General features: G+C 42.8%; 1 protein-coding gene across 2 annotated transcripts in view; it reads right to left on the minus strand.

The window, feature by feature from the left end:
- Positions 1-4,381: 4,381 nt before the first annotated feature.
- The window catches only part of ANKS6 (ankyrin repeat and sterile alpha motif domain containing 6), a 389,890-nt gene continuing 370,568 nt past the window's right edge, over positions 4,382-23,703 (minus strand). For both annotated transcript variants that reach the window (XM_069219478.1, XM_069219477.1), the window contains exons 15-16: positions 19,332-19,428; positions 4,382-5,343 (exon numbers count right to left, since the gene is read on the minus strand). In XM_069219478.1, coding sequence (XP_069075579.1) covers positions 5,294-5,343; positions 19,332-19,428 — 147 coding nt within the window. In that variant the 3' untranslated portion in view covers positions 4,382-5,293. The remainder of the gene's footprint in view (positions 5,344-19,331; positions 19,429-23,703) is intronic.

The raw sequence follows: 23,703 nt of genomic DNA on the forward strand, positions 1-23,703 counted from the left end.
GCAAAGATCTTCCTGACCTGCCAAATCCATGGAAATTCTGAAATTTAAGTAAGCAGTGCTCCAATTAAACCATACAATTCAAATACATAACTGATGTGACCATGCAAATAGACAATTAGTATGCATCTCTTTTCAAAACAGTCGCTGCTAGGTAGTTGTAGTTAGGACCATGTTTCCACATAAAAGTATTTTTTTTACTTGCCTATATCTCTGGCACCGTTTGACGAATCTTCAAAAAAATTTCCCCCAAAAACGGCCGAGTCATTCTTGATGCGCACAGGAAGTTTCGGGGTGATTCTTCAAGCAAGAGGGGGCCGGGAAAAAGGGGGCTCAAAAAACATTTTGTTTCCCATGTTAATTACCATACGACTTGTCAACACGTCTACAGCCCGAACTACTGGACAGAATTACACTAAATTTGGCAGAAAGCTAGCAGTCAGTACGCAGATTGTGCTTTTTGTTATTTGGTGTAAATCCGTTCAGTAGTTTTGGAGATATTTAAGGGCAAATAGGTTTGTAGATCTCTGCTGTAAATATTTTGCAATTCGTAAAAATTTGTGAATTTTAACAAATATGTATGCGAAAACAAGCGTTGCATTTGGCTGACCGCAACCAGACTAGAAAGTTGTGCCCGCCATTTTATTTCAATGTACAAGGTCCATGAGGGTGAAAATTCAAATTGAAAGTGGCATAAGGGGTCAGGGAAAAGGAACCCGGACCCCACGTGTGTTTTAGGGGCAAAATATAGGTTTAATTTGTGAACTTCCATGAATTATTTGTAAAATAGTCTTGATTATGGAAAGAAATACAACAGACTCATTCATACACTCATACATGCACTCAGAGGCTCAGGCACCCACTCAGACACTTATGCACCCACTCAGACTCACACACCCACTTTCAGACCCAATCAGACACTTACGAATCTGCTCACACAGCCACTGACAGAGACAGGCCCGGTGGCCAACCTGCGCTGCTGTAGATGGGTAGTTATAAGGGTATGGCTGCAAGGCTATGCCTTGCAACAAGCCCCGCTGCACACGGCCGTAGGCCATGCACGGTGGGGGTTGGAATAACGTTTAGTAATTAAAATTACTTTACATTAAAAACCATACAAATTCACTGAAAAAAAAAGAATGTTACAGGGACGTTATTGTTAGGTTCTGTATTTACTCGTACGAAACCATAAAAATTCAGCAGTTATACTTAGAGTTCTTTCAAGTAACTATAACTCACGCCTTTGCCATGCACAGCTAATTACTCCACACATTATGTCAGTGATAAGATCTTGTATTGCATCTTTGATATCACTGCAACGTTTGCAATAAAATTATTGATAAGGAAACAGTGCATGTCGAAGGCACAACTTATAGTTGCCTTAGGGCACGAGTTATAGTTACTTGAAAGAACTCTAACTATAACTGCTGAATTTCTATGGCTTTGTACGAGTAAATTCAGAACTATAACGTCCCTGTAACCTTTGCTGAGAATACTCATTTTGAAAAGTGGGTCTCTAGTTGGCAGTGGTTTGCACCCTCTCCAGGTAGGGACCCTTACACTAGTCAAGGGAAGGGAGTCACACAGCTAAGATATCCCCTGCTCACCCCCTTAGTAGCTTGGCTCAAGTAGTCAGGCTTATCTCAGAGGCAATGTATAAAGCGCACACACAAACACACACAAAAAAGAACTCCACACCAGTTTAGAAAAATAACATACACAAGTAAAGATATACATTTTCCAATATTAAATCGTGGTATAGCGCTCAGAAACACCATAGTTCAAACTAGGGCTATCACAACGTCTTGAGGGAGTTCTTTCCAACAGTCCGAAGCCACTTGCGATGGAGTGCAGGCCAGTCACGGATTCACAGGGACCCCGGGTAAAGTAGCTTGGAAGACGATGAGGAAGCAAAGATGTTGCAGGGAGTTGGTGAGGTGAGGCGTCGCTGGAGCCAGTGCAACATCGGTTCCTTACTGCTACTGGGGAGGTGAGGCGCCAGTTTCTTACTGCTAGGCAGTGGAGGTGAGGCATCGGTTCCTTACGGTTGTAGGGGAGGTGAGATGGCGTTGGTGGCGAGGAGTCGTTTCCTTATGACAAAGCAGGGTCGATGAATCCAGCAGGTCAAGATGTGAGGTGTCGACTTCGCAGTCACACCACGGAACCACAGAGCTGTGTCCAGAGCGCTGTGTCACTGCCTCGGACATCAGTGACACAGCGCTCTGGACTCACACTGTGGCGGAACTTAGGAGGTGTTGGTCGGAATCAGGCCAGCGGCGTCAGTCGCGATCACTGCACTCAGTGGGGACTATGGGGGTCATTCTGACCCTGGCGGTCCAACGACCGCGGAAGCACCGCCAACAGGCTGGCGGTGCTTCCGGGGGCATTCTGACCGCGGCGGTAAAGCCACGGTCAGAAAAGGGAAGCCGGCGGTTTCCCGCCGGCTTCCCGCTGCCCCAGGGAATCCTCCACGGCGGCGCTGCAAGCAGCGCCGCAATGGGGATTCCGACCCCCTTCCCGCCAGCCTGGTTCTGGCGGTTTTCACTGCCAGAACCTGGCTGGCAGTAACGGGTGTTGTGGGGCCCCTGGGGGCCCCTGCAGTGCCCATGCCACTGGCATGGGCACTGCAGGGGCCCCCTAACAGGGCCCCACATTGATTTTCAGTGTCTGCGTGGCAGACACTGAAAATCGCGACGGGTGCAACTGCACCCGTCGCACACCAGCAACTCCGCCGGCTCCATTCGGAGCCGGCATCCTCGTTGCTGGTGCTTTCCCGCTGGGCGGGCGGGCGGCCTTTTGGCGGTCGCCCGCCCGCCCAGCGGGAAAGTCAGAATCACTGCGGCGGTCATTTGACTGCGCTGCGGTGTTCTGCCGGGGGAACTTTGGCGGGCGGCCTCCGCCGAAGTTAGAATGACCCCCTATGTCTCCAGTGCTGGCAGTGGCGCAAAGTCAGACAGTGGCACCAACTCCGAAGTTGCTCTGGAGTCCATGTGCTTGGTTTCTTTTACATTGCACCAGAACTCAGTCCCAAAGGTACAGTAACTGGATTTGGCACCACTTGGCAAGTCAGGAGCTCAGATCCTGTCAGATGAAGTCTTTGATAACCCTGAGACTTCTTAACAGAAACAAAATATCAGCCAAAGCCCTTGGAGAACCTTTGGAAGTAGGGTGTAGAAAGCAAAGTCCAGTCCTTTCACTCCAGGACAGAAGTAGCAGGTCAGCACAGCAAAGCAGCAGGCAGAGTGGCAGTCCCTCACTACAGCATCCAGCTCTTCTTCCTGGCAGAATGTCCTCAGTCCATAAGGATTCTAACTATGTGATGTCAGAGGTCCAATATTTATACCCATTTCTATCTTCGAAGTAGGAAGACTTCAAAGAGAAGACACACTTTAGGGGGTTGGAGACTGCTTTGTGTGAGGGCAGACACAGCCCTATTCAGGTGCAAGTGTCAGCTCCTTCCACCACTCTACTTAAGGAAGACCCACCTGGAAATGCAGAGCACACCTCAGCTCTCTTTGTGTGACGTTCTAGAGTGAATTCACAAACAGCCCAACTGACATCCTGACCCAGACGTGTATTCCACAGACATGCAGAGGCACAGAATGGTTAAGCAAGAAAATGAGCACTTTCTAAAAGTGGCATTTTCAAACCTACAACTCAAAAATCAACTTCACCAAAAGATGTATTTTTAACTTGAGTGTGCAGAGACCCCAAACTCCAATCTCAATCTGCTCCCAATGGGAAATTACACTTAAAAGATATTTCAAGGCAATCCCCATGTTACGCAATGGGAGAGACAGGCCTTCCAATAGTGAAATACTGTTAAATTCAGTTTTCACTGTCAGGACATGTAAAACACACAAGTACATGTCCTACCTTTGAAATACACTGCACCCTGCACTTTACTAGGGACTTACTAGTAAATCAAATATGCCAACTAGGAAGAAACCAATCACCAATACATTTTACAAAGGTAGCAGTAGTACCTTAGCACTGGTCAGCAGTGATAAAGTGCCCAGTGTCCTAAAGCCAGCGAAAACAAAATTCAGCATAGAATCAAAAATAGGTCAGAGGCAAAAAGTGTGGGGGTAACCCTGCAAAAAGGGCAATTTCCAAAACACACATAGCAAGAATATTTTTGTTGTTATAGATGAAGACTCGACAATCTGAATATAACTTATTATTACTATTTTTGTAATACTGCTCAAATACAATGAGCCTATTAGTGTCAACTTAGATGTGCTGGTATTTCCTGTGTTTGCGATAATCTTTTCTACTACAGGCTGCTACAGACTTTTCAGTTTGAAGAACTAAATGATTTTAATGGAAATACGTTTACAATTGCCTAAAGTACGAAGAACAAAATGAAAGCTCTTATTTTTTTAAATAAATCTGTAGTTTATTGTAGCACTGTTTAGGAATACAGCATAGTGGCATTTAATTAAACAATATTCGTGAAAATCTTTTTTTGTAGAATTAACATTTGCATTCAAATCATTTTGAGTATTATTGTAGATCTGGAGTTATAGTTCACGATTTTCATTCTTAAAAGTACAAGAGGCACAGAGTTTAGTGTGGGATACACATTTTTACTTACATTGTTTGTGCATAAATATATATTACAATTTAAAATCTGGGCATTTGTTAAAAAAAGATAGCAGCTTAAAATGTATGCATTATGCATCAGAATAAAAATACATAGCAATTTAGTGTGACATTTTATTTCACTCATTTAACTTTTAAGTCATAAGTTTGCTTAAATTGAAATATACTATTTTGTGTATGTTAACTTATTCAGAGTTAACAGCATCCATTCCTTTTCAGTTGAACTTCCAGCAACTGCAGCCCTGTTTCTTTTATCCTGCCTGTAATGTGCACATCAAATTGCCATTGGAACAGCTTTAAAACGCAGATAACGCTTTCCTAACTTTCCTCTGTTTGCTGTCAAGCGCAGCAGCACTTCCGGAGTTCACTGTTACTCGCTAAGACTTTTCCTCATTTCTACTGCCCAGAACAGCAGCACTTCCTCGTTCCACTGCCCTTTTGTACAGGCTCTCATGTGTGCCCTTCGCCACAGATATGTACACACTTATGCAGATGTTCTTTTGGAGCCCTGTTGATGGCATGGTGTTCATATTCTTAGCAGCTCTGGCCTGTTTCAATCACACACACTTGCTTTCAGTGTCTTCATGCCATGTTTGTGCACTGAGACACTGGCGTTCAACCGCCGATTAGACTGGTGGCCCACGTTACATCTGGGTTTACACACCTACTTCTCAGCTGCTATTATATGATGCTACCTTTCATTGGATGCAGGAACCTTCGGTCTGACCCAAGCAGAAGGGGCTGCAAAGACAAAACAAAAAAAATATAACTTTATACAGTAAACAATTCAGTTTCTGATGCAGTTTTACAAACATCCTCTACATGGCTTTAGCTAAGTCGTGCCACCCTGTCCTTGCCGAACTCTGGACAATTGTGTGTTTTTCCTCCAATCAGCTTCACAATCATTCCAGCGCACAGACGGTTCTCCTTTTAATGTACCTTTTTCTTGACATTAGAGCTGTCCTCGGATTCCAGGGGACACCCAAAGTGTAGCCATATTGTCTAACAGTGACTACCACCTGCTAATCTTAGGATATGTGGTGATAGTGCGTTTATAGTCAAGAGACTCCAGCCTTTTTAGGTGTACCCCCTTTGAGCCGACCTTATGCTGGCACTCACCTTGAAAACATCTATTTAATTCCCAAAACCAAGATTACAAGTGCCTAGGTACTTGGAAAAGCTGCAGGCCCTGAAACGTCCCCCTTTGGCCATTCGAGGAAAAAAAGTACAGGTTCCTCCGCCAGTAGTGGGTTCATATTTGTCAACGGCACACCATGGAAGCTTGAACACCCATACAAAGAAGAACTGTTGTAACCTGGGTTGGAATCTCTACCTGAAAGCCATTTCACCACTGACAGGGCCTTCTCTGTGTCGCCCTAGGACTTGCCACACTACTTTACTGGGGCTGAAGAGAGGGAACACCAACCGGGTTGCACCAGGAGCTAGACTAAGCATACTAGGAGGAGTCACTGAGCAGAAGTAAGATAGCCCTGCTGTCTGGAAGGACAGTTCTGATGACATATGAAGGAACAAAGACTGCCCAGGAGCCAAGGGGTCACCCTAGCTGGGTTGCCCAAGAGATGCAATGTCCTCAGAGAAGGTGAGAGCTGCAGCATGTTGTTCATTAGTCAATAAATACATCTGCTCCATCTTGTCCCACCTCATGCTCTTAGGTTGCCCGTACCCACCTTTTTTTGCTTCTCTATGGCGATCCAAAAAATATGCATCAATTTCATGTGTGTTTTTTTTTTTTTAAAGCAGGAGTGGACTGAAAAACTTAATCTCGCTATTGATAGAGAAGCCAGTCTGCATTGAAATCCTTAGACCATTTCATTGTGAGAGTTCACATTCTTCCTCCTGTTTGTTTTTTGCTTCTTCCTACTGGCATTCAGTATGGTAAAACATATTTCTAACGCAACATTTAGCAGGAGGCCTACTATTCGGAGGCTTCTCTTTGCTATTTATCTTGTAAGCAAATGCTGATTCCCTCACAGACAGCTCTGCAAGCTCATGTTTACTGTGTGCAGGGCTGCTCAAGAAACATAGAGCCTAGGCTACTTGAAGGGTATGCAGCCTGGGACACTCAAGCCTTAGATCTAAGTTATGTATGAACTGAAGAAAACCCAGCTACATGCCTTGGGTATGTATACATCCTACATTGTTTAGACAAACTATAGGGTGCGAACAGTCACTGTCATTAAGAATAGTTGGTCTCCTATGGTACCAGAAGCCCTAGGCAACTAATTGATGTCACTGGGATATTCCCACTCCCAGTACCCCAACAACCCCCCATCATGTTCCTTTACATGTGCATGAATAATTTGCTGGTAAGAGCTGGGCCATAAAGGCATATGCCTTGCAATGGTTGTCCAAGATCTGAATAAGCACCACTACTCAAAGTGGTTCAGTTGAAGAACCCTGCCCTGATGATGAGACTGGATGGCCTACCTAAGTGTATCCTAAGTGTATCCTGATCAGGGGACTGATGCTTATAATCAGAAGTTCCAGGTACCACACTTACCTGGAAGATGACTTGGGACTGGTCATTCTTGAAAGTCTTCAGAATTTGGAGAACTGGGGCAGGAGAAGTAGAGGCAGGAAGGCATACAGGGGTCCTTTGTTCCTTCTCCCAACAAAATTAACAATGCACATTCTTGACAGTAGTGAAATGCTCTAGCCAGGGCTCTCCGTGCATTGTGTCACCAGAGGAGGTAGGTGTCACTTGTGATTGGCCAGACAAAGTCTGTGCAGTTAGTCCACTCTGCAATTCAAGTACCCTGCCAGGTGGTTGGCAACCACAGCTAAGGTCTGGCACACCAGCCACCTCCAGAGACCTAAAGTGTCTCAACAAAGTACCCAGGACACCATGCCACCCAGCTTGTTGCAGTGCCACGACAGTGGAGTTTTCTGTGAGAACCTGCCCTAGCCTGGGCATGGATGGCAGGAAAGTCTTCAGGGCTAGACAAATGACTCATAGCTCCAAAAGGTTGATGTGCAGCCAGCCCTCCACTGAAGACCACAGGCCTCTTATCATACCCCCAAGTAACCCCCTCCAAACTTGTAATGATGAATCAGCCACCACCATTAGCTCTGGGTGGGGAAGAGAGAGCGGCCTGCTGCAGGACAAATTGTAATCAGTCAGCTACCACAGTAGGTCAGTGTCAGAGAGCCGGTCTTAATGTTGAGCTCACTGGGACTTTAAGTTCCACTGTAGGGCTCACTTATGTCACCTGGTGTGGTTGACAGAGAGAATGCACAATGCTAGGAGGCCAAGAAACCTTAAAACTACCCTCACCTGGATAAAACCTGAAGCATTCGGACCCAGCTGAAATGTCTCGGACTCGTTGAGGCGGAGGAAAGGCTTTGAACTCTATCATGTCCAGGATCACCCCTAATGAGTTGAAGCCTTGGTGATGAAATCCAGTGGTTCTTTGGCTGTTGTATAGTAAACTCCAATGATGTTAGGCGTTCAGCCATTGTCAACAGGAGGTCCATGACTGACTGTGGCAAGCCCGCTTTAAGCAGCCAGTCATTTAGGTATGGGAATACAGGAACTACTGGACCTCCAAAGATCAGGAGCAATCACTGCCATCACTTTTGTGAACTCCCTAGAAGTGCAGAGCTGACGATGCCAAAGGGCAGCACGGAAAACTGAAAATGCTCCTGACCCACCTTGAACCACAAGTAGGTCCTGTGGGACTGCAGGATAGGGATATAAAAATATGCTTCCTGCAAGTCCTTGGACATCACTCAGTAGGGCTTAGCTTTTTCTTTTCTATTTTTTTTTTTTTTTTTTACAATTTGCAAGACTGATCTGTAGGTCAAGATGTATTACCAACCAGGGGGAAGGTTCTAGATCCTGCCCTCAACTGGCTGAGCTTAGGACAAACTAATGAGGGCTGCTTGCCACTGCACAAGAGGAAAAGGAGCTGGAGGACAGGTGCCCCCTGCTGGCTTGTGTGCTGTCTGTCAATTCTACGGCTCCGAAAAGGCGGACTGCCTGTTCAAATCATTTGCTGTCTCTGCCTATAAGTCAGCACCATGGAGTAGCCCCTAAATTTCCATAACTGGAATGGAAATTGTATTACAGGGTTCAATAGCCCTAAGCAGTGCGATGTAGCTCTGCTGTCTTTAAAAGTGATCCAAAACAGGGTCTGCTTTGTCTCGAAGAGGTGAGACCCGATCGATAAGCATGGTTATTAGCAATTTCTATACATCGCCAGAGTATCTAGATTACCTCATTCAGGCTTGTCTACAAAGCTGGTATTGAGTGCCCTGCCACTGCAATCTGTGATATCCAAGCATGTGCAGATAACATAGTTGGATGCATCCTGCATGTCATGGATTGTTTGAGCTAGGAGGGCCCTTACAGTTTGCTGGCCATGTCCTTAAGAGCATGTGTATATTGGTCCAATAGCCAAACTCAGTAAAAAAAAAAGAAAAAAAAAATCACAGATCAAGATGGGAGAAGTAAACATGCATTTGCCCAAAGCATCAATCCATTAGGATTCTCTTTATGGGGGGATTGATCTGAAATGAATTACGGTTCACCTTACTGGTCAAGGCTTGTACAATGAGACTCTTCATAATCAAGTGCTTAGTAAAAAAATCTTGATCATCAGGCACCAGCCTAGGTCAAAGGTAAGAACATGGGTTCAACCAGGTAGCCATCAAAGTATCTGTGAGTGTATCATTAAATGGAAGCAAGGGCTCAGATGTTGCTGGCCCAGGCTGCAAATATTTTCAAAACAGTGGTTTTATTCTAAATGATGCTGTGTTGGTGCAAGGCTTGAGGTGCCTGGGCTGTAACCAAAGGGTTTTCCAGACATGACGTGGCGAAAACTAGGCCATCAGAAACCAATCAGTTCTCCAAATGAGGATGGGTACAGAAGAGGGGGGAGTCAGAATGTGATGATTTTCAGAAGAGTCCCCATTATAGCCCATCTGTAAACAATGCCCTTAACCACCTTTCTGTAAAGGGTGATATTCAAACTTGTAAAGTCACTGTCTTAATGTTTCTTTCTTGTGAAATGTGTTAACTCGACAGAGGTCTACAAAGGACTTCTTGAATCAATTGGTTAGCGTGAAATACTTTAGGGTTGGCCACTTAAAGTACTTCTTTGCACCCAAATGGTAAACATTTGCTTAAGTTAAAGCTATTGGCATTGTAAATTCATAACTGGACTTTTCTTGCCTCATAAATTGGTCAAGCCTGCCTCATAATTTATTTTTTTGTCTGCCATAAAATTCCAGTAGCCCTGCATATAACTAAAGCACTTCCATTTACCTCTGTCCTCTATCTGAAGCAAAAAATGAAAATGTTGCCATTTAGCATCCAAATTTAAACATGCCATGTTAATTCCAGTACAATACCACTTCTTCCCAAAAAAAAATAATACACAAGACAGCCACAGGAGGAATAAACTAGAAGGGTCACTCAAACATATCAAGCGTGTTCAAACTGTCATATTGTAATAAGGATGTTAAGTTGGCCTGAAATATGGTCACAATTGTATAAGGAGAGAGTATTAAAACATATACACGTATCATTTAAACCTTTATCAGAAATAAACCTTTGGCATTAGAATGAAGTGTTCCAAACAGCCCCTGGAGGGCACCATAACAAAAATATCATTTGTAAGAAACATGGACATGAAAGCATATTGTTAGCCCCTGGAGAACATAACCCCATGAAAAAAAATAGGAGAAAGTAATTCAGGGTAACCATAAATTTGGCCCCTAGAGGGCGTTTTAGGGCTAGCAGGCCTACTGCAATACTATTATAAACAAGGCCTTTAAAACACAACTTCCCCTAGCTATAAAACAAACGTTCTAGCCATGAGAAAGATTAAAAGACACTGAATGGTGGATGGGGTATTATTTTGGAGTGCCCACTAACAGTGTTGGGACCCAGAGATGATGAAGATAGAAAGAGCACGGTGTGATCAATGTTTTGAAGGTGGGTACGTTGTCTTAGGACCACCACAGTTATGAGCAAAAATATTGTTTTGTAAAAGTAATGCCCTGCTTTAAGGGGCAAGTTTATGTGCCACAAATATTTTGATATGTTTATATGACTGTAATGCTTAGCATGGCCCCTAGAGGACACCACAATGAAAACAGCATTTGTAAGTAACATGGTCATGTATTTATATTGTTAGCCCCTAGAAGACATAGCCACACAAAAAGTGAGCACGGTGCATTACATAATGTTAGGCTTAGCAGCACTATAGCAATGACATTACTAACAAGGACTTAAAACATAAGCTATTCCCAGCTAGAAAACAAAATTTCCAGCTAAGAGAGTGCTTAAAAAGATATTGAATGGTGGGAGTGGGTTATTATTTTGGGGTCCCCACTAACCTAGTGCGGGGACCCAAAGATGGACTAGACTGAAAGAGCATGTCGTGCAGACCTTTTGGTGGTAATTCCATTGTCCTAGGACCACAACAGGCTGAGTTATGGGCAAAAATATTGTGAAAATGAATGCTTGCAAAGCATTATGGGTCGAGTTTTCCTAGTGCAGTGAATATTGAGGTATCGCCTTCCCCGCTTTGCCGGGAGAGGCAGTTAGTTACAGTTACACACAAGCTTTATTCGGCCAGCAGGCCATCAAAGCAATACAATGCAAGGTAAAATAATCATCATAAAAGAACAATACAAATCCACCATTAACCAAATGTATAAAAAAAAGTAAAATCCGTTCTGTCCAAGCTAAAACCAGTTAAGATCATTATAGGTCAAAGTTACGTATACGCCATGCCTCTACTAAAAACTTGCTTACAGCATAAATTAACACACTTGAATTGTGACTTTTCAGAATCCTCAAAGCTAAAGCACATTTTCTTAACTTCAATTCCCGACAAATGCTACGGATCCATTTAGACCTTGGAGTTAAATAAGCAGGACAGAAAAACATAAAATGCTCTACTGTTTCTGGGGAATTGCAACACACAGGACTAATATCAGATGTTAAATTGGATCCCCATCTGCTTGTCAAGGCCATTAATGGTAATGTTACAAATCGGAATCTAGCATACAGTCCTTTGCCTAAAAGGTCAGGTATTATATCTAGATATAATTCAAATTCTGGGTACCATTGAAAATCAATGAAAAGATTAGTTAAACGACCACTAGATTTGCAGGAAATATAATTATTCCGTACATAAGACCAGTAGGCCTCCTTCCATACTTTAACATGGGATTTCTCAAGTTGATAAGGGTTCTCCCATAAATCTCTCAGTCCCAATGTGCAAAACCAGCTGGATACATGTTTGATCCATGGGATAGAGGTAGAATTAGTACATTTTAGCAATTCTAGAAGTGAGGACCTATATACGACCAATTCTGGGACTACCCAAAGCCTCACCCAATACAAGGGTCGTAGTATAATTAAGTCAGCCATTCGTTTTAGGCCTAAGTCTAAAAATAAAGGAATTAATGGGGTGCTGGTGGGGCATGCACATAAAGTCCGAGCAAAGCTATTCTCAATTTTGGTTATTCTACTACTATCTGCCATGCCCCAAATCTCTGCACCATAGGCAGCAGCACCCTGCGCCTTAGCCACATAGATCTTTATTGCTGGGGATACAGCTTTGGCAATCGTACTCCTATAAAGGCGCAATATGGATGCTGCCCGGTGTTGCAAAAGCCCAGCGCTCTTGCTAACGTGGTCCTCCCAGTGAAGTGAATCTGTGATCCTTACACCCAGGTAATCAATGGAGCTAACCTGGTCCAAAATATCACCATCTATCCTTATAGTGCATTTCTTCCGAAGTCCGGAGCGGAGCACCATCAGTTTAGTTTTCTTCAGATTCAGCTCTAGGCCAGAATTCCCACAAAATAAATTGAATTTATCCACCAGAATTTGTAAACCCATCGGCGTTTTTGAAATAAGTAAGGAGTCATCCGCAAAGAGGAGAATAGGAATTTTCTGATTGACTAAAGTGGGAGCATCATTCTGACATGTCCTTAATTCTTGCACCACCTCATTAATAAATAGGGAAAACAAGAGTGGTGCTAACACACATCCCTGTCAGACGCCTCTTTTAATAGGGAATTTATTAGTCAATTCACCTTGTTTGCCACACCTCACTTGCGCATATGTATCTTCATGCATGCGTTTCAATAGGAGAATTGTATGAGCTGGTATCCCTATTTTATATAGCACTTCCCAAAGTTTTCCCCTTGGGACCAAGTCAAAGGCGGAACGTAAGTCAACAAAGGTAACATATAAGGGTTGCTTTGCCAGAACCACGTATTTCCAATGTAACACAGCCAACCTAAAGGTCTGATCTACCGTACTTATTTTAGGCCGGAACCCCGTCTGTAACGGTGAAAGAATCTGCTGCTCCGTAACCAAACTCAATAGTCTATATAGAAGCTGTTTTGCGAAGATTTTTTGCAGATTATCAATTAGACTAACCGGTCTATAGTTGGTTGGGAGATTTGGGTTACCCTTTTTATAGATGGGGATAATTTCGGCACCCTTCCACGTTTCGGGAATCTGTCCTCCTTTTATAATTTTATTTGACAATAAGTTGATATACCAGGTCCATATAAGTGGCTCAGATTTATACAGATCGCCTCGGATTTTATCTGGTCCTGGGGCTTTGCCAGATTTCAAAGAGTTAATAGCATCAGCAGTTTCTTCTAGGGTGAAACAAATATAACTCTCAGGGTCATTTGGTAAAGTGGGTGGGTCTAAACCCACATTTTCACAATCAAAGGCCACAGAGGAGGTAGTTTCCTCATAAAGAAGAGAAAAATGCTCCACCCAACATTCAGGTTGAATATGATTCCTTAAATTAGATCTGTCCCCTCTCTCATGTTTAGTCAACAGTTCCCAAAAAAGCTTATTATTATTCGTTTTTGAAGCATCCAACAGCTCCTGCCAAATAGAGTCTTCCCAAGATTTCTTTGAGTGTAAAATTGTCTTTTTATACATACATCTTGCTTGTTTGATCACCCCCGGAGTCCCAACCTTTAAGGCCTTTTTTAGACCAGACTTGGCCCTCATACATGAATCGTTAAACCATCTACTGTTGTTCAAGGCCCTGCCTTGCGGGCTTACCTTGGTCTTTTTGTAAAAAATACTTTGGAGTTTAAGCATCATGTCTGCATGAATACCAAGAAGTGGAATAGCCTCAGGATCAAAATCTTCATAGGCTGACAAATTGTCAGAAAACATTAGGTAAATTTCGCGTAACAAATAAGGATTCAACATCACTTTTGGCCAGCCTACCTTTGAATAAGCATTGTTAAAAATAGGGGGAGGGACCATTGTAAATTGCATGTTCGAGGTTCTACCAAAGATATTCCCAGAGGGGGTGAGTAACAGGGGATAATGATCGCTCTCGCACCTGGAATCCACCCTCATATCCCGCAATAGAGGCCAAAGTCGCACATCCACAAAAAATAATCAATAACACTAGTCAGAGGTCCTCGTTGGAATGTAGGAGCAAGGTTTAAGTCAGAAGGAGTGCGCCCATTACAAGCCCTGAGGCCAAATTTTAAACATAGTGAGGCTAGCTGTGCTGCAACACGAGAACGTGGGCAGATGCTATCACCATCCAGTTGTGCAATCCCCCATAATTCGCCCTCCTCCCTGGTTAAATAACTAAAGAACTCAAAGGGTTCAAAAGTACAATTTACATCCCCAGCAATAATTAAATGACAATTAGTTTGTATAGTGTCTAAAAAATCTGTAAGTAAAGTTAAAATATGTGATTCTGACCCACGTGAGACAGATCGTGCGTATACATTAATAAGAATTATGTTAAAATTCTGCTGGAAAGAAATTTGTAAACCCATCAGATCAGGACAATCGAATTTTAAAACCTTGTACTCGCATTGCAGTTTTAAATTTAAAAGAATTAAAAGTCCCCCTTTTACTCGACCTGTTGCTTTCTCAGAGGGTAATGCAGGGACATTAAAGGAAAGGAACCCATCTATACTAGTTTGACCCTCAACCCATGTTTCTTGGAAAAAACACACATCTTTGGACTTTATGTAAGTAACCCAATCAATATCGTCCAATTTCCTAACGAGGCCAGCAAGATTCCAAGTCATTGTGGATAAACCAATAGCGTCTGATTTAGTATCATAGGTTGTGGGAAACACATCCTTGTAGTTCAACTCATCAATGGTCTTATCAAATCTAATTATTTGAGCTTCCTCTATGATGTCCCTATTAAGGACTTCCTGGGCAGATGACAGTCATACAGAGTCATGCTGCATAAATTTGCCTTCCTCCCGGAAGTCTCTCCTATTAGCATAGGCATTGTGTCCAGACACAGGGACCTGTTTTAAATCAACTAGTTTGGGGACTAGCATAATGCCTTCTCCTTTTAGCCCCTTGAGCTGGCATATACGTGCAACAAAGTCAATGAGTTGGTCTGCCATGGTTTTGTCCAAAAACACAATTACATCAAAGCTTGACCCAGAGGGGCTCCATCTTTCGGTTTTTAGGATATCCGAGCGTATGACCGAAAGACAGCCTTGTCGATGACGCAACCAATGGATAACCTTATTGAGCCTAGACTCTTGGTCCTCAGCAGACCTGTATGACAGCTTTGGAACATTGGTTAAGTAAAGAGTAGTACCTCCATACCTTGAGCCTATGCTTGATAAAGGCATATCTAGGGCGCTAAGAGCTCTTTGGGAGGGAGTGATGCAGATTGAGCCTTTAATCAGAGAGTTGATAGGATATCTATCAATATTAGGAGGAGGGCAGTCCATTTTCTTTGGAATATTAGTAGTAAAATTATGCCTCGTAGTACGATGGCGATTCGGTGGAGCAAGGGAGCTACCAACAGAGTCAACACCACTCGCCGCCATAGTTCCACCAGAAGTAGAACTATTACACCCTATATAGTTACTTTTAGGATTGGCTATATAAGAATTTAAATTAGCCTCTGTGGCACCCAAATAGGACCCAGAGCTTTGGGAAGAGACGGCCTGCCCATTGCACACATTGATATTAGGTGAGACTCGTTCAACTGCCAAAATTCCACCTTCCTCGATTGTCTCTAACTTTTGGCACTTACATCTCGGTTGCTGGACCATTTTCCCCTGTAAAAGTTTGGTTAGCTGAAATACTAGATTCCTAACTTCTTCAACTCTATGGAGAATTAGAGACAAGTTAACTTTACTAAGGGATGGTAAAGAGCACGTAACAGTAATAGGGCGGGAGATAGCAGCCTCGATATCTGTCTTGGCAAAAAGGAGGTCATTGGTCTCAATCAAATCACCTTCCTCGGTCAAGAGCTCAAAACGATTTCTGCATGGTATATTAGAGACAAGCCTTATCTCAGGGCTCAAAGGTAGGGGAATACGTTCTATTTCCTCTGCATGAAATAACCCCTGAGTGTGTGGAGAATCAGGGGTGCTACTATAAGCACAATACCCTGCTGAATAGAGGGAATAGTGACATTGACAATGGGCAGTTTCCCTGCACCATCGGTTAGTTCCCCGGAGACAACTGTTTGGCTCTTCTCCTTCTTATTAAAAAACTCCTGTATCTTTTTGGGATGGAGTGAAGGCTTCCTCTGAGGCAAGGTTTCGCGGGTGCCTAGTTCACTATTAAGTATGGCCTCCACCTCCTCAAATAATAGGTCAATCTCGTTAAGTGATTTTGGGCCACCTTGTACGGGACTTATTAGTTAATTTCCTTGGGCGCTTTTTCTGTTTTTTTATGACATCCAGTAGTGCTGGTGGGTCAACAGCTTTCCTTTTCCCCATAGCTTTTAAATGACAGAAGTAGTCAAAAAAGGAAAATATAGTCTTACTTGAGAGCTCCCGATGAGAAGACCGTCCTGTCCCGGCCTCGATCAAGCAATGACGGGCGAGGGTAGGTCCGTTCGACAAAACAGAGCCACTCAAGTTAAACTGTGCAATTTCCCTAGATATCAACTAGACTCTTATTACAGGCGAAAGAGGGGGCCCAGCCCAGCCTCCTCCGGGCCCGCCCTTGGCCCGAGCGCCGCCCGCATGCGTCCCGCGAGCAGGAGCGCAAGCAGAAAGTTTAAAGGGCTCCTGCCCTAATTACCCAGGTGGTGGTAATGCCGGTCTCGAACGCGGCCCCCTGGCTGCCGCGATGCGCGTCCCGCGAGCGAAAGCAGAAAGTTTAAAGGGCTCCTGCCCTAATTACCCAGGAGGTGGTGATGCCGGTCTCTACCGCGGCCCCCTGGCTGCCCGATGCGCGAGAGGCACTTCCACTGTGAGGATTTCTGTTATATGTAAAGCATTTAGTAATAGCAAGTGTTTTAAGGGGAGAGCTTCAAGAAATGCCTCTAATTAGGTAACAGTGAATAATAAGAACAGTGCTTCAATACCGCCGATCGAATTCACGCTGTTGTGCCTATTCGCGCTCTGAATGCCACTGCTGTCATGGAACACAAAAGGGAGAGACAATAGAAATAGTTCGCCCATGCTGAAGTATATGGGCAATCGTGCAATAATCCATGTAACAGGGGCAGTGTGCAAGGTGTGATAAAAACAGCCTAAAGGTACAAAATTAAAACAATTACCAATGAAATCAAGGGACTTTTGAAACGCAAGCCCACCAAAGAGTGAAAGTGATGGGAGTGAGATGGGCATGGTTAAAAGCCCACAATACTTACAACAGGTCAAAGCGCTTGCGCGCTTGACCTAAAAACACACAGTCATGAGGCTCCACTGATCTTTTGTATTGGTGGATTAAGCTTCATAAAATAAGTAAATAATGTCAATCTTTGATAAAATATAAGCTCTTAAGAGGTGGCAGATAGAAGGCCGAAAAAATAAGGGAATCAGATGGCACAAATCTACTTCCAGCATGTGTTTCCTGGGGGGAAACTCAATGAAAAAATGAAATGTGCAACTGCTGCTCCCACAAATATAATCCAAGATGGTTAACTTTGGTCAAAGTTTTTCAGAGCTGTTAATCAGTTTTCTACATCCTCTCCTTCCTTGTTAGCTCCTTGAATGTGCAAGTGACCTCCAGGCATCTGAAAGGGGCCATCAATTACAAGATTTTGAAATGTTTGCAGCATTTCTCTTTTCCTAAGGATCCTCTCTGGCTCGATACTAGCTTTCCCAGTTTCTATTACCTCTAAATCTGCAACACCACCTTGTCCATAGTGTACGCAATATACTGAGGCTTTTGTACCCTTCTTCCTGCAAGTTTTCAGCCTCTGTCTTCAGAGGGAGATGACAAATCGAAACAAAAATAGATTTACCAAATTTTGCACATAGAGAGCACATATTGAAAAAGCAACAAGTGTGTCAAGCAGATATTCCTTCAACTAAGCAGGGCTTTTTCTCATCAAAGTCCACCAATGATAAGAACCCCAGAGTTCTCTTTTCTCCCTCAGAGACAAGCATATTTGCCACTCGCTGCTCTCACTCCCTCTCTACTATACACATTAACATCCTGTGTAACAAGTCTCACCATTTTCTGTTTTCACAACATTCATCTTAAACTCTGTGAACTGGAGTGGTCATGTTTACAATGAATCTCCCTTGAACATATATGGATTTATGAATAAATGCCAGACCATTGTTACTTTAATTACTCTACTTATGTTGTTCTCCATTGTGCCTCTTCTAAAACCTACCGATTACTTTCTCCCAACTTTCGTAAATCTACCTTCTCCCCACTTGATCTCACCGCCTATTTGGAGGAGTAAAGAAAGTCAAAAGGAATGAAAGTATTGGTTTGCAGTGCCCACAATGGCAATGAGCCCAAAACAAAAAAGTCAGTAGACACCACTGTAGGGGCTCCATGGGGTCAACAAAGAAGATGTAATAATGCAGTTAAAGGATAACACAGGTAACACATTTGTGGGTATATGGGTCAACACAGAGGCAGCATTGAGATCACCCAGGACATCAGTAGACCGTACTGTTTAGGGTTTTTATTTGGTCACCTAGAAGTGAGGACCATAAATCCAGAGAGGTCAACAAGCCCACACAAGGAGGTCTATGTGGTCAACCATGAGTTACTCGTGATTGAAGAGGATGACAGTAGTCAGTTCTGTAAAAATGAAATATCTAAATTCTTAAGAGGAGAAAGTAACAGTGTTAAGGAGGAATGAATAGAGGTGATGTATCAGGAGGTATTTGAGCCATACCAGAGTCCTAGGAAAATGCATTAGACCTCTTCATCCTTCACTAAGAAATGGCCTAGATGCCGAATACCATTAAAAGTTGGCAAGAACATGTGAAAATAAAACGTTTACAAATGATTAGCTTTAGGAGTTTTAACCTGTTAAGTTTAGATTACTTTTTTACCATTATCTAGAAGCTTGGCAGTAATATAAATAAAGTAGTTGAAAATATACTGGGCTCGCCATTGTGCCAGGGATTGACCACCAAAATGATAAGGTGGTTTTCAATATGCCAGGATTACCATTATATTGTATAAGTCCAAAATGTTACATGATAACCATTACAAAAGGAGGCACCATTATGCCAAGGGTGGGCCACAGTATGTCACGGCCACCATAATCACCGAGGTGATCCATTATTATCTCACTTCTTGACTGGATATTTCATGTGGACTCCTGGTTTCCTACTCTGCTCCTACATTATCAATAAAGAACTCAAGCTCAATTTAGAATCTTGGCAAAAGACAGGCTCATTTCTGATTAATGAGGCTTTTGACCCATCGTAATGTAGCTGTATCTACTGTCACTGTTCACTTACATAAAAGAACAACATATAGCCTCTATAAATGTGTTACTCACGCTGGGCGCTGCCAGGTGGCCTGGTGTTGCTAGCACTACTTTCAAAGGAAGAGTGAAAGTTGTGTATGGTTTCCTGAAGAATCTGCCTCTCACGACCCTAGAGAACAAACAGAAAAAAACGACCAATTAATTCAAGGCAATCTCATTACCCAATATTAGAACATAATGCATAGTTCAAGCCAAAACAAAATATGCAACTGTCATGCATTAGTAAGAAAAAACATTTTTATTGGGTATCGGCCATTTTCAGCCCACAGGGCTATCCAATGTCGTACCAGTATTAGATGAGGATTAAACAACCCCACATTTGTATCCCATGCACAAACCGGAATCCCTTAGAGAAGAGAAAGAGCTTGAACATTCCTAAAGGCCTAAGTATTTTGAAAATCTCGAAGATAAAAAGCACATCCTGTTTGTAACTGACCCTGTTAATAAAGGGCTACTGTTTTTTAAAGAGTTTTTAAACAATTTAGTTGACATTGAGTGTTATTTACTGCAACACACTTTACCTGAGTTCCAAAAGTTCTCCACCTCCTGGAGTCAGTGTTTCACTGCTCGCCCTTATTACCTGGAGTCTTTAGTGAAGAAAGGTTATAACATGGTCTTTCAATTTGAATGCAATACTATTGTGCAATGGTATACCAAAGGTACATTTTTGACTGGATGAGCTAAATTTATTTTAGCCTTGTTTACTACTAATTTCTAAGCTACCACACACCTCGTGTCTCTGGATTTGTAAACTATTGACCAAATTAAACTGATTCTCAATATCTTCCAATAATAGAAGTCAGATAAAATACAGAATTAACTAATATTTAGATACTTACAAATGAAAATTCCTCCTTAACTCTGTTTAAGATGAAAATATGCATAAGTCGCAAAATGTGACAGCATCTGAACACCAGAAATTCTCCAGTTTTACAACCATGTAGACCATGTGGCTGCCTTACAGATTTCTGTCATTGGTATATTACCTAGAAAGGCCATGGTGGCGCCTTTCTTTCTAGTGGAGTGTGCCGTTGGTGTAATAGGCAGTTCTCTCTTTGCTTTAATATAGCAGGTTTGAATACACTTAACTATCCATCTGGCAATGCCTTGTTTGGATATTGGATTCCCTGCATGAGGTTTTTGGAAAGCTACAAACAATTGTTTTGTTTTACGAATTTGTTTGGTTCTATTAATGTAATACATTAGTGCTCTTTTTATGTCTAATGCATGTAATGCTCTTTGAGCTACAGAGTCAGGTTCTGGAAAGAACACTGGGAGTTCTACTGTTTGATTTAAGTGGAACGGTGATATGACTTTTGGCAAAAATTTAGGATTTGTGCGTAGAACTACTTTATGTTTGTGTATTTGTATAAAGGGTTCTTGTATGGTAAAGGCTTGTATTTCACTTACTCTTCTGAGAGATGTGATAGCTATTAGGAAGGCTACTTTCCAGGTTAAGTATTGTATCTCACAAGAGTGCATGGGTTCAAATGGTGGACCCATGAGTCGTGTTAATACAATATTGAGGTTCCACAAAGGAACTGGTGGTGTTCTTGGTGGAATGATCCTTTTTAGACCCTCCATAAATGCTTTTATGACTGGGATTCTCAATAGTGAAGTTGAATGTGTAATTTGCAGATAGGTCGAAATTGCTGTGAGATGTATCTTAATGGATGAAAAAGCTAATTTAGACTTTTGTAAGTGTAGTAAGTAGCTTACAATGTTTTTCGCGGATGCGTGTAATGGTTGAATTTGATTATTATAACAGTAATAAACAAATCTTTTCCATTTATTTGCGTAGCAATGTCTTGTAGTAGGTTTTCTAGCCTGTTTGATGACCTCCATACATTCTTGTGTAAGGTCTAGATGTCCGAATTCTAAGACTTCAGGAGCCAGATTGCTAAATTGAGAGATGCTGGATTTGGGTGTCTGATCTGTTGTTTGTGTTGAGTTAACAGATCAGGGGTCAGATGTAGCAAAGGTTTTTCCCCATTCTGTGCCTATGGGAAAAAGTGTTCGTACATATGGCCCCTGGTCTGTTTGGTAGTTTGATATGAGGCACTACTGACAGGTCTAGTAGTGTTGTGTACCAAGGTTGTCGTGCCCAAGTTGGTGCTATCAGTATTAGTTTGAGTTTGTTTTGAGTCAGTTTGTATACTAGATACGGAAGGAGTGGGAAAGGGGGAAAAGCGTAAGCAAATATCCCTGACCAACTCATCCATAATGCATTGCCCTTGGAGTGAGGCTGTGGGTACCTGGATGCGAAGGTTTGGCATTTTGCGTTTTCTTTTGTTGCGAATAGGTCTTTTTGCGGTGTTCCCCAGTTTTGGAAGTAGGTTTGTAGTATCTGGGGATGAATTTCCCATTCGTGGATCTGTTGACCCTCAACTGAGACTGTCGGCTAACTGGTTTTGAATTCCTGGTATGTATTGCGCTATTAGGCGAATGTGATTGTGAATCACCCAATGCCAAATCTTTTGTGCTAAGAGACACAGCTGTGTTGAGTGTGTCCCTCCCTGTTTGTTTGGGTAATACATTGTTGTCATGTTGTCTGTTTTGACAAGAATGTGTTTGTGGGCTATTAGTGGTTGAAATGCTTTCAACGCTAGAAACACTGCTAGTAGTTCTAACTGATTTATATGAAGTTGTTTCTGCTGAGTGTCCCATTGTCCCTGGATGCTGTGTTGGTTGAGGTGTGCTCCCCACCCTACCATGGAAGCATCTGTTGTGATCACGTATTGAGGCACTGGGTCTTGGAAGGGCCGCCCTTGGTTTAAATTTATAGGATTCCACCATTGAAGCGAGGTGTACGTTTGGCGGTCTATCAACACTAGATCTTGAAGTTGACCCTGTGCTTGTGACCATTGTGTTGCTAGGCACTGTTGTAAGGGCTGCATGTGCAATCTTGCGTTTGGGACAATGGCTATGGATGAGGACATCATGCCTAGTAGTTTCATCACTAAGTTTACCAGAAACGTTTGGTTTAGGTGCATGCTTTGTATTACGTTTTGCTTGTACCCTTTGTGGACTTGGAGTGGCAATCCCTTTTTTGTGTTGATTGTTGCTCCTAAGTATTGTTGTATTTGACACAGCTGTAAGTGTGATTTTTGGTAGTTTAGTGAGAACCCTAGTTTGTGAAGGGTTTCTATGATGTATTTTGTGTGTTGAAGACACTGCTCCTGCGTGTTGGTTTTGATTAACCAATCGTCTAGATACGGGAATACGTGTATGGGCTGTCTTCTGATATGGGCTGCTACTACTGCAAGGCATTATGTAAATACCCTTGGTGCTGTTGTTATCCCGAATGGTAACACTTTGAATTGGTAATGTACTCCTTGGATTACAAACCGTAAGTATTTCCTGTGTGAAGGATGTATGGGTATATGGAAGTACGCATCCTTGAGATCTAATGTTGTCATGTAGTCTTGTTGTTTGAGCAAGGGGATTATGTCTTGAAGTGTCACCATGTGAAAGTGATCTGATTTGATGTAAAGATTTAGTGTTCTGAGATCTAAGATGTGTCTCAGAGTTTTGTCCTTTTTGGGTATTAGAAAATACAGGGAATAAACACCTGTTCCTTTCTGATGGTTGGGTACTAGTTCTATTGCGTCTTTTTGCAACAACGCTTGGACTTCTAGTTGTAATAGTTACAAGTGTTGTTTGGACATGTTGTGTGTTCTTGGAGGCACACTTGGTGGTAATTGTAGGAATTCTATGCAATAACCATGTTGGATAATGGCTAGGACCCACGAGTCTGTTGTTATTTCTTCCCAGTTTTGGTAAACATTTGTGAGTCTCCCCCCCACTGGTGTTATGTGTTGGGGATTTGTGACACTGAAGTCACTGTTTATTTTGCGGGGTCTTTGGGCTTTGGAACTTTCCTCTAGTTTTAGGGAACTGTCCACCTCTGTATTGCCCCCGAAAGCCTCCTCTTTGATACTGGCCCTGGTATGTGGGTCTGGTTTGTGAGGTTGAGCGTTCTGTTCTTTGGGCCCGAAACCCCCCCTCTAAATTGTGTCTTCCTGAATGTGCCTCTGCTCTGTGGGGAGTAGAGCGCGCCAATGGCCTTGGCCGTATCAGTGTCCTTCTTTAGCTTCTCTATAGCTGTGTCCACCTCCGGCCCAAACAACTGCTGTCCATTAAAATAGCATATTAAGCACAGCCTGTTGGATTTCGGGCTTAAACCCGGAGGTGCGTAGCCATGCGTGTCTCCGAATAGTGACCGCTGTATTCACAGTTCTTGCGGCTGTGTCCGCTGTGTCCATTGCCAATCGTATCTGGTTGTTAGAGATACTTTGGCCCTCCTCCACCACTTGTTGTGCACGCTTTTGAAACTCTTTGGGAAGATGTTCTATAAAGTGCTGCATTTCATCCCAATGAGCTC

Source organism: Pleurodeles waltl, chromosome 2_2 (genome assembly GCF_031143425.1).
Source record: "Pleurodeles waltl isolate 20211129_DDA chromosome 2_2, aPleWal1.hap1.20221129, whole genome shotgun sequence".
Lineage (NCBI taxonomy): Eukaryota > Metazoa > Chordata > Amphibia > Caudata > Salamandridae > Pleurodeles > Pleurodeles waltl.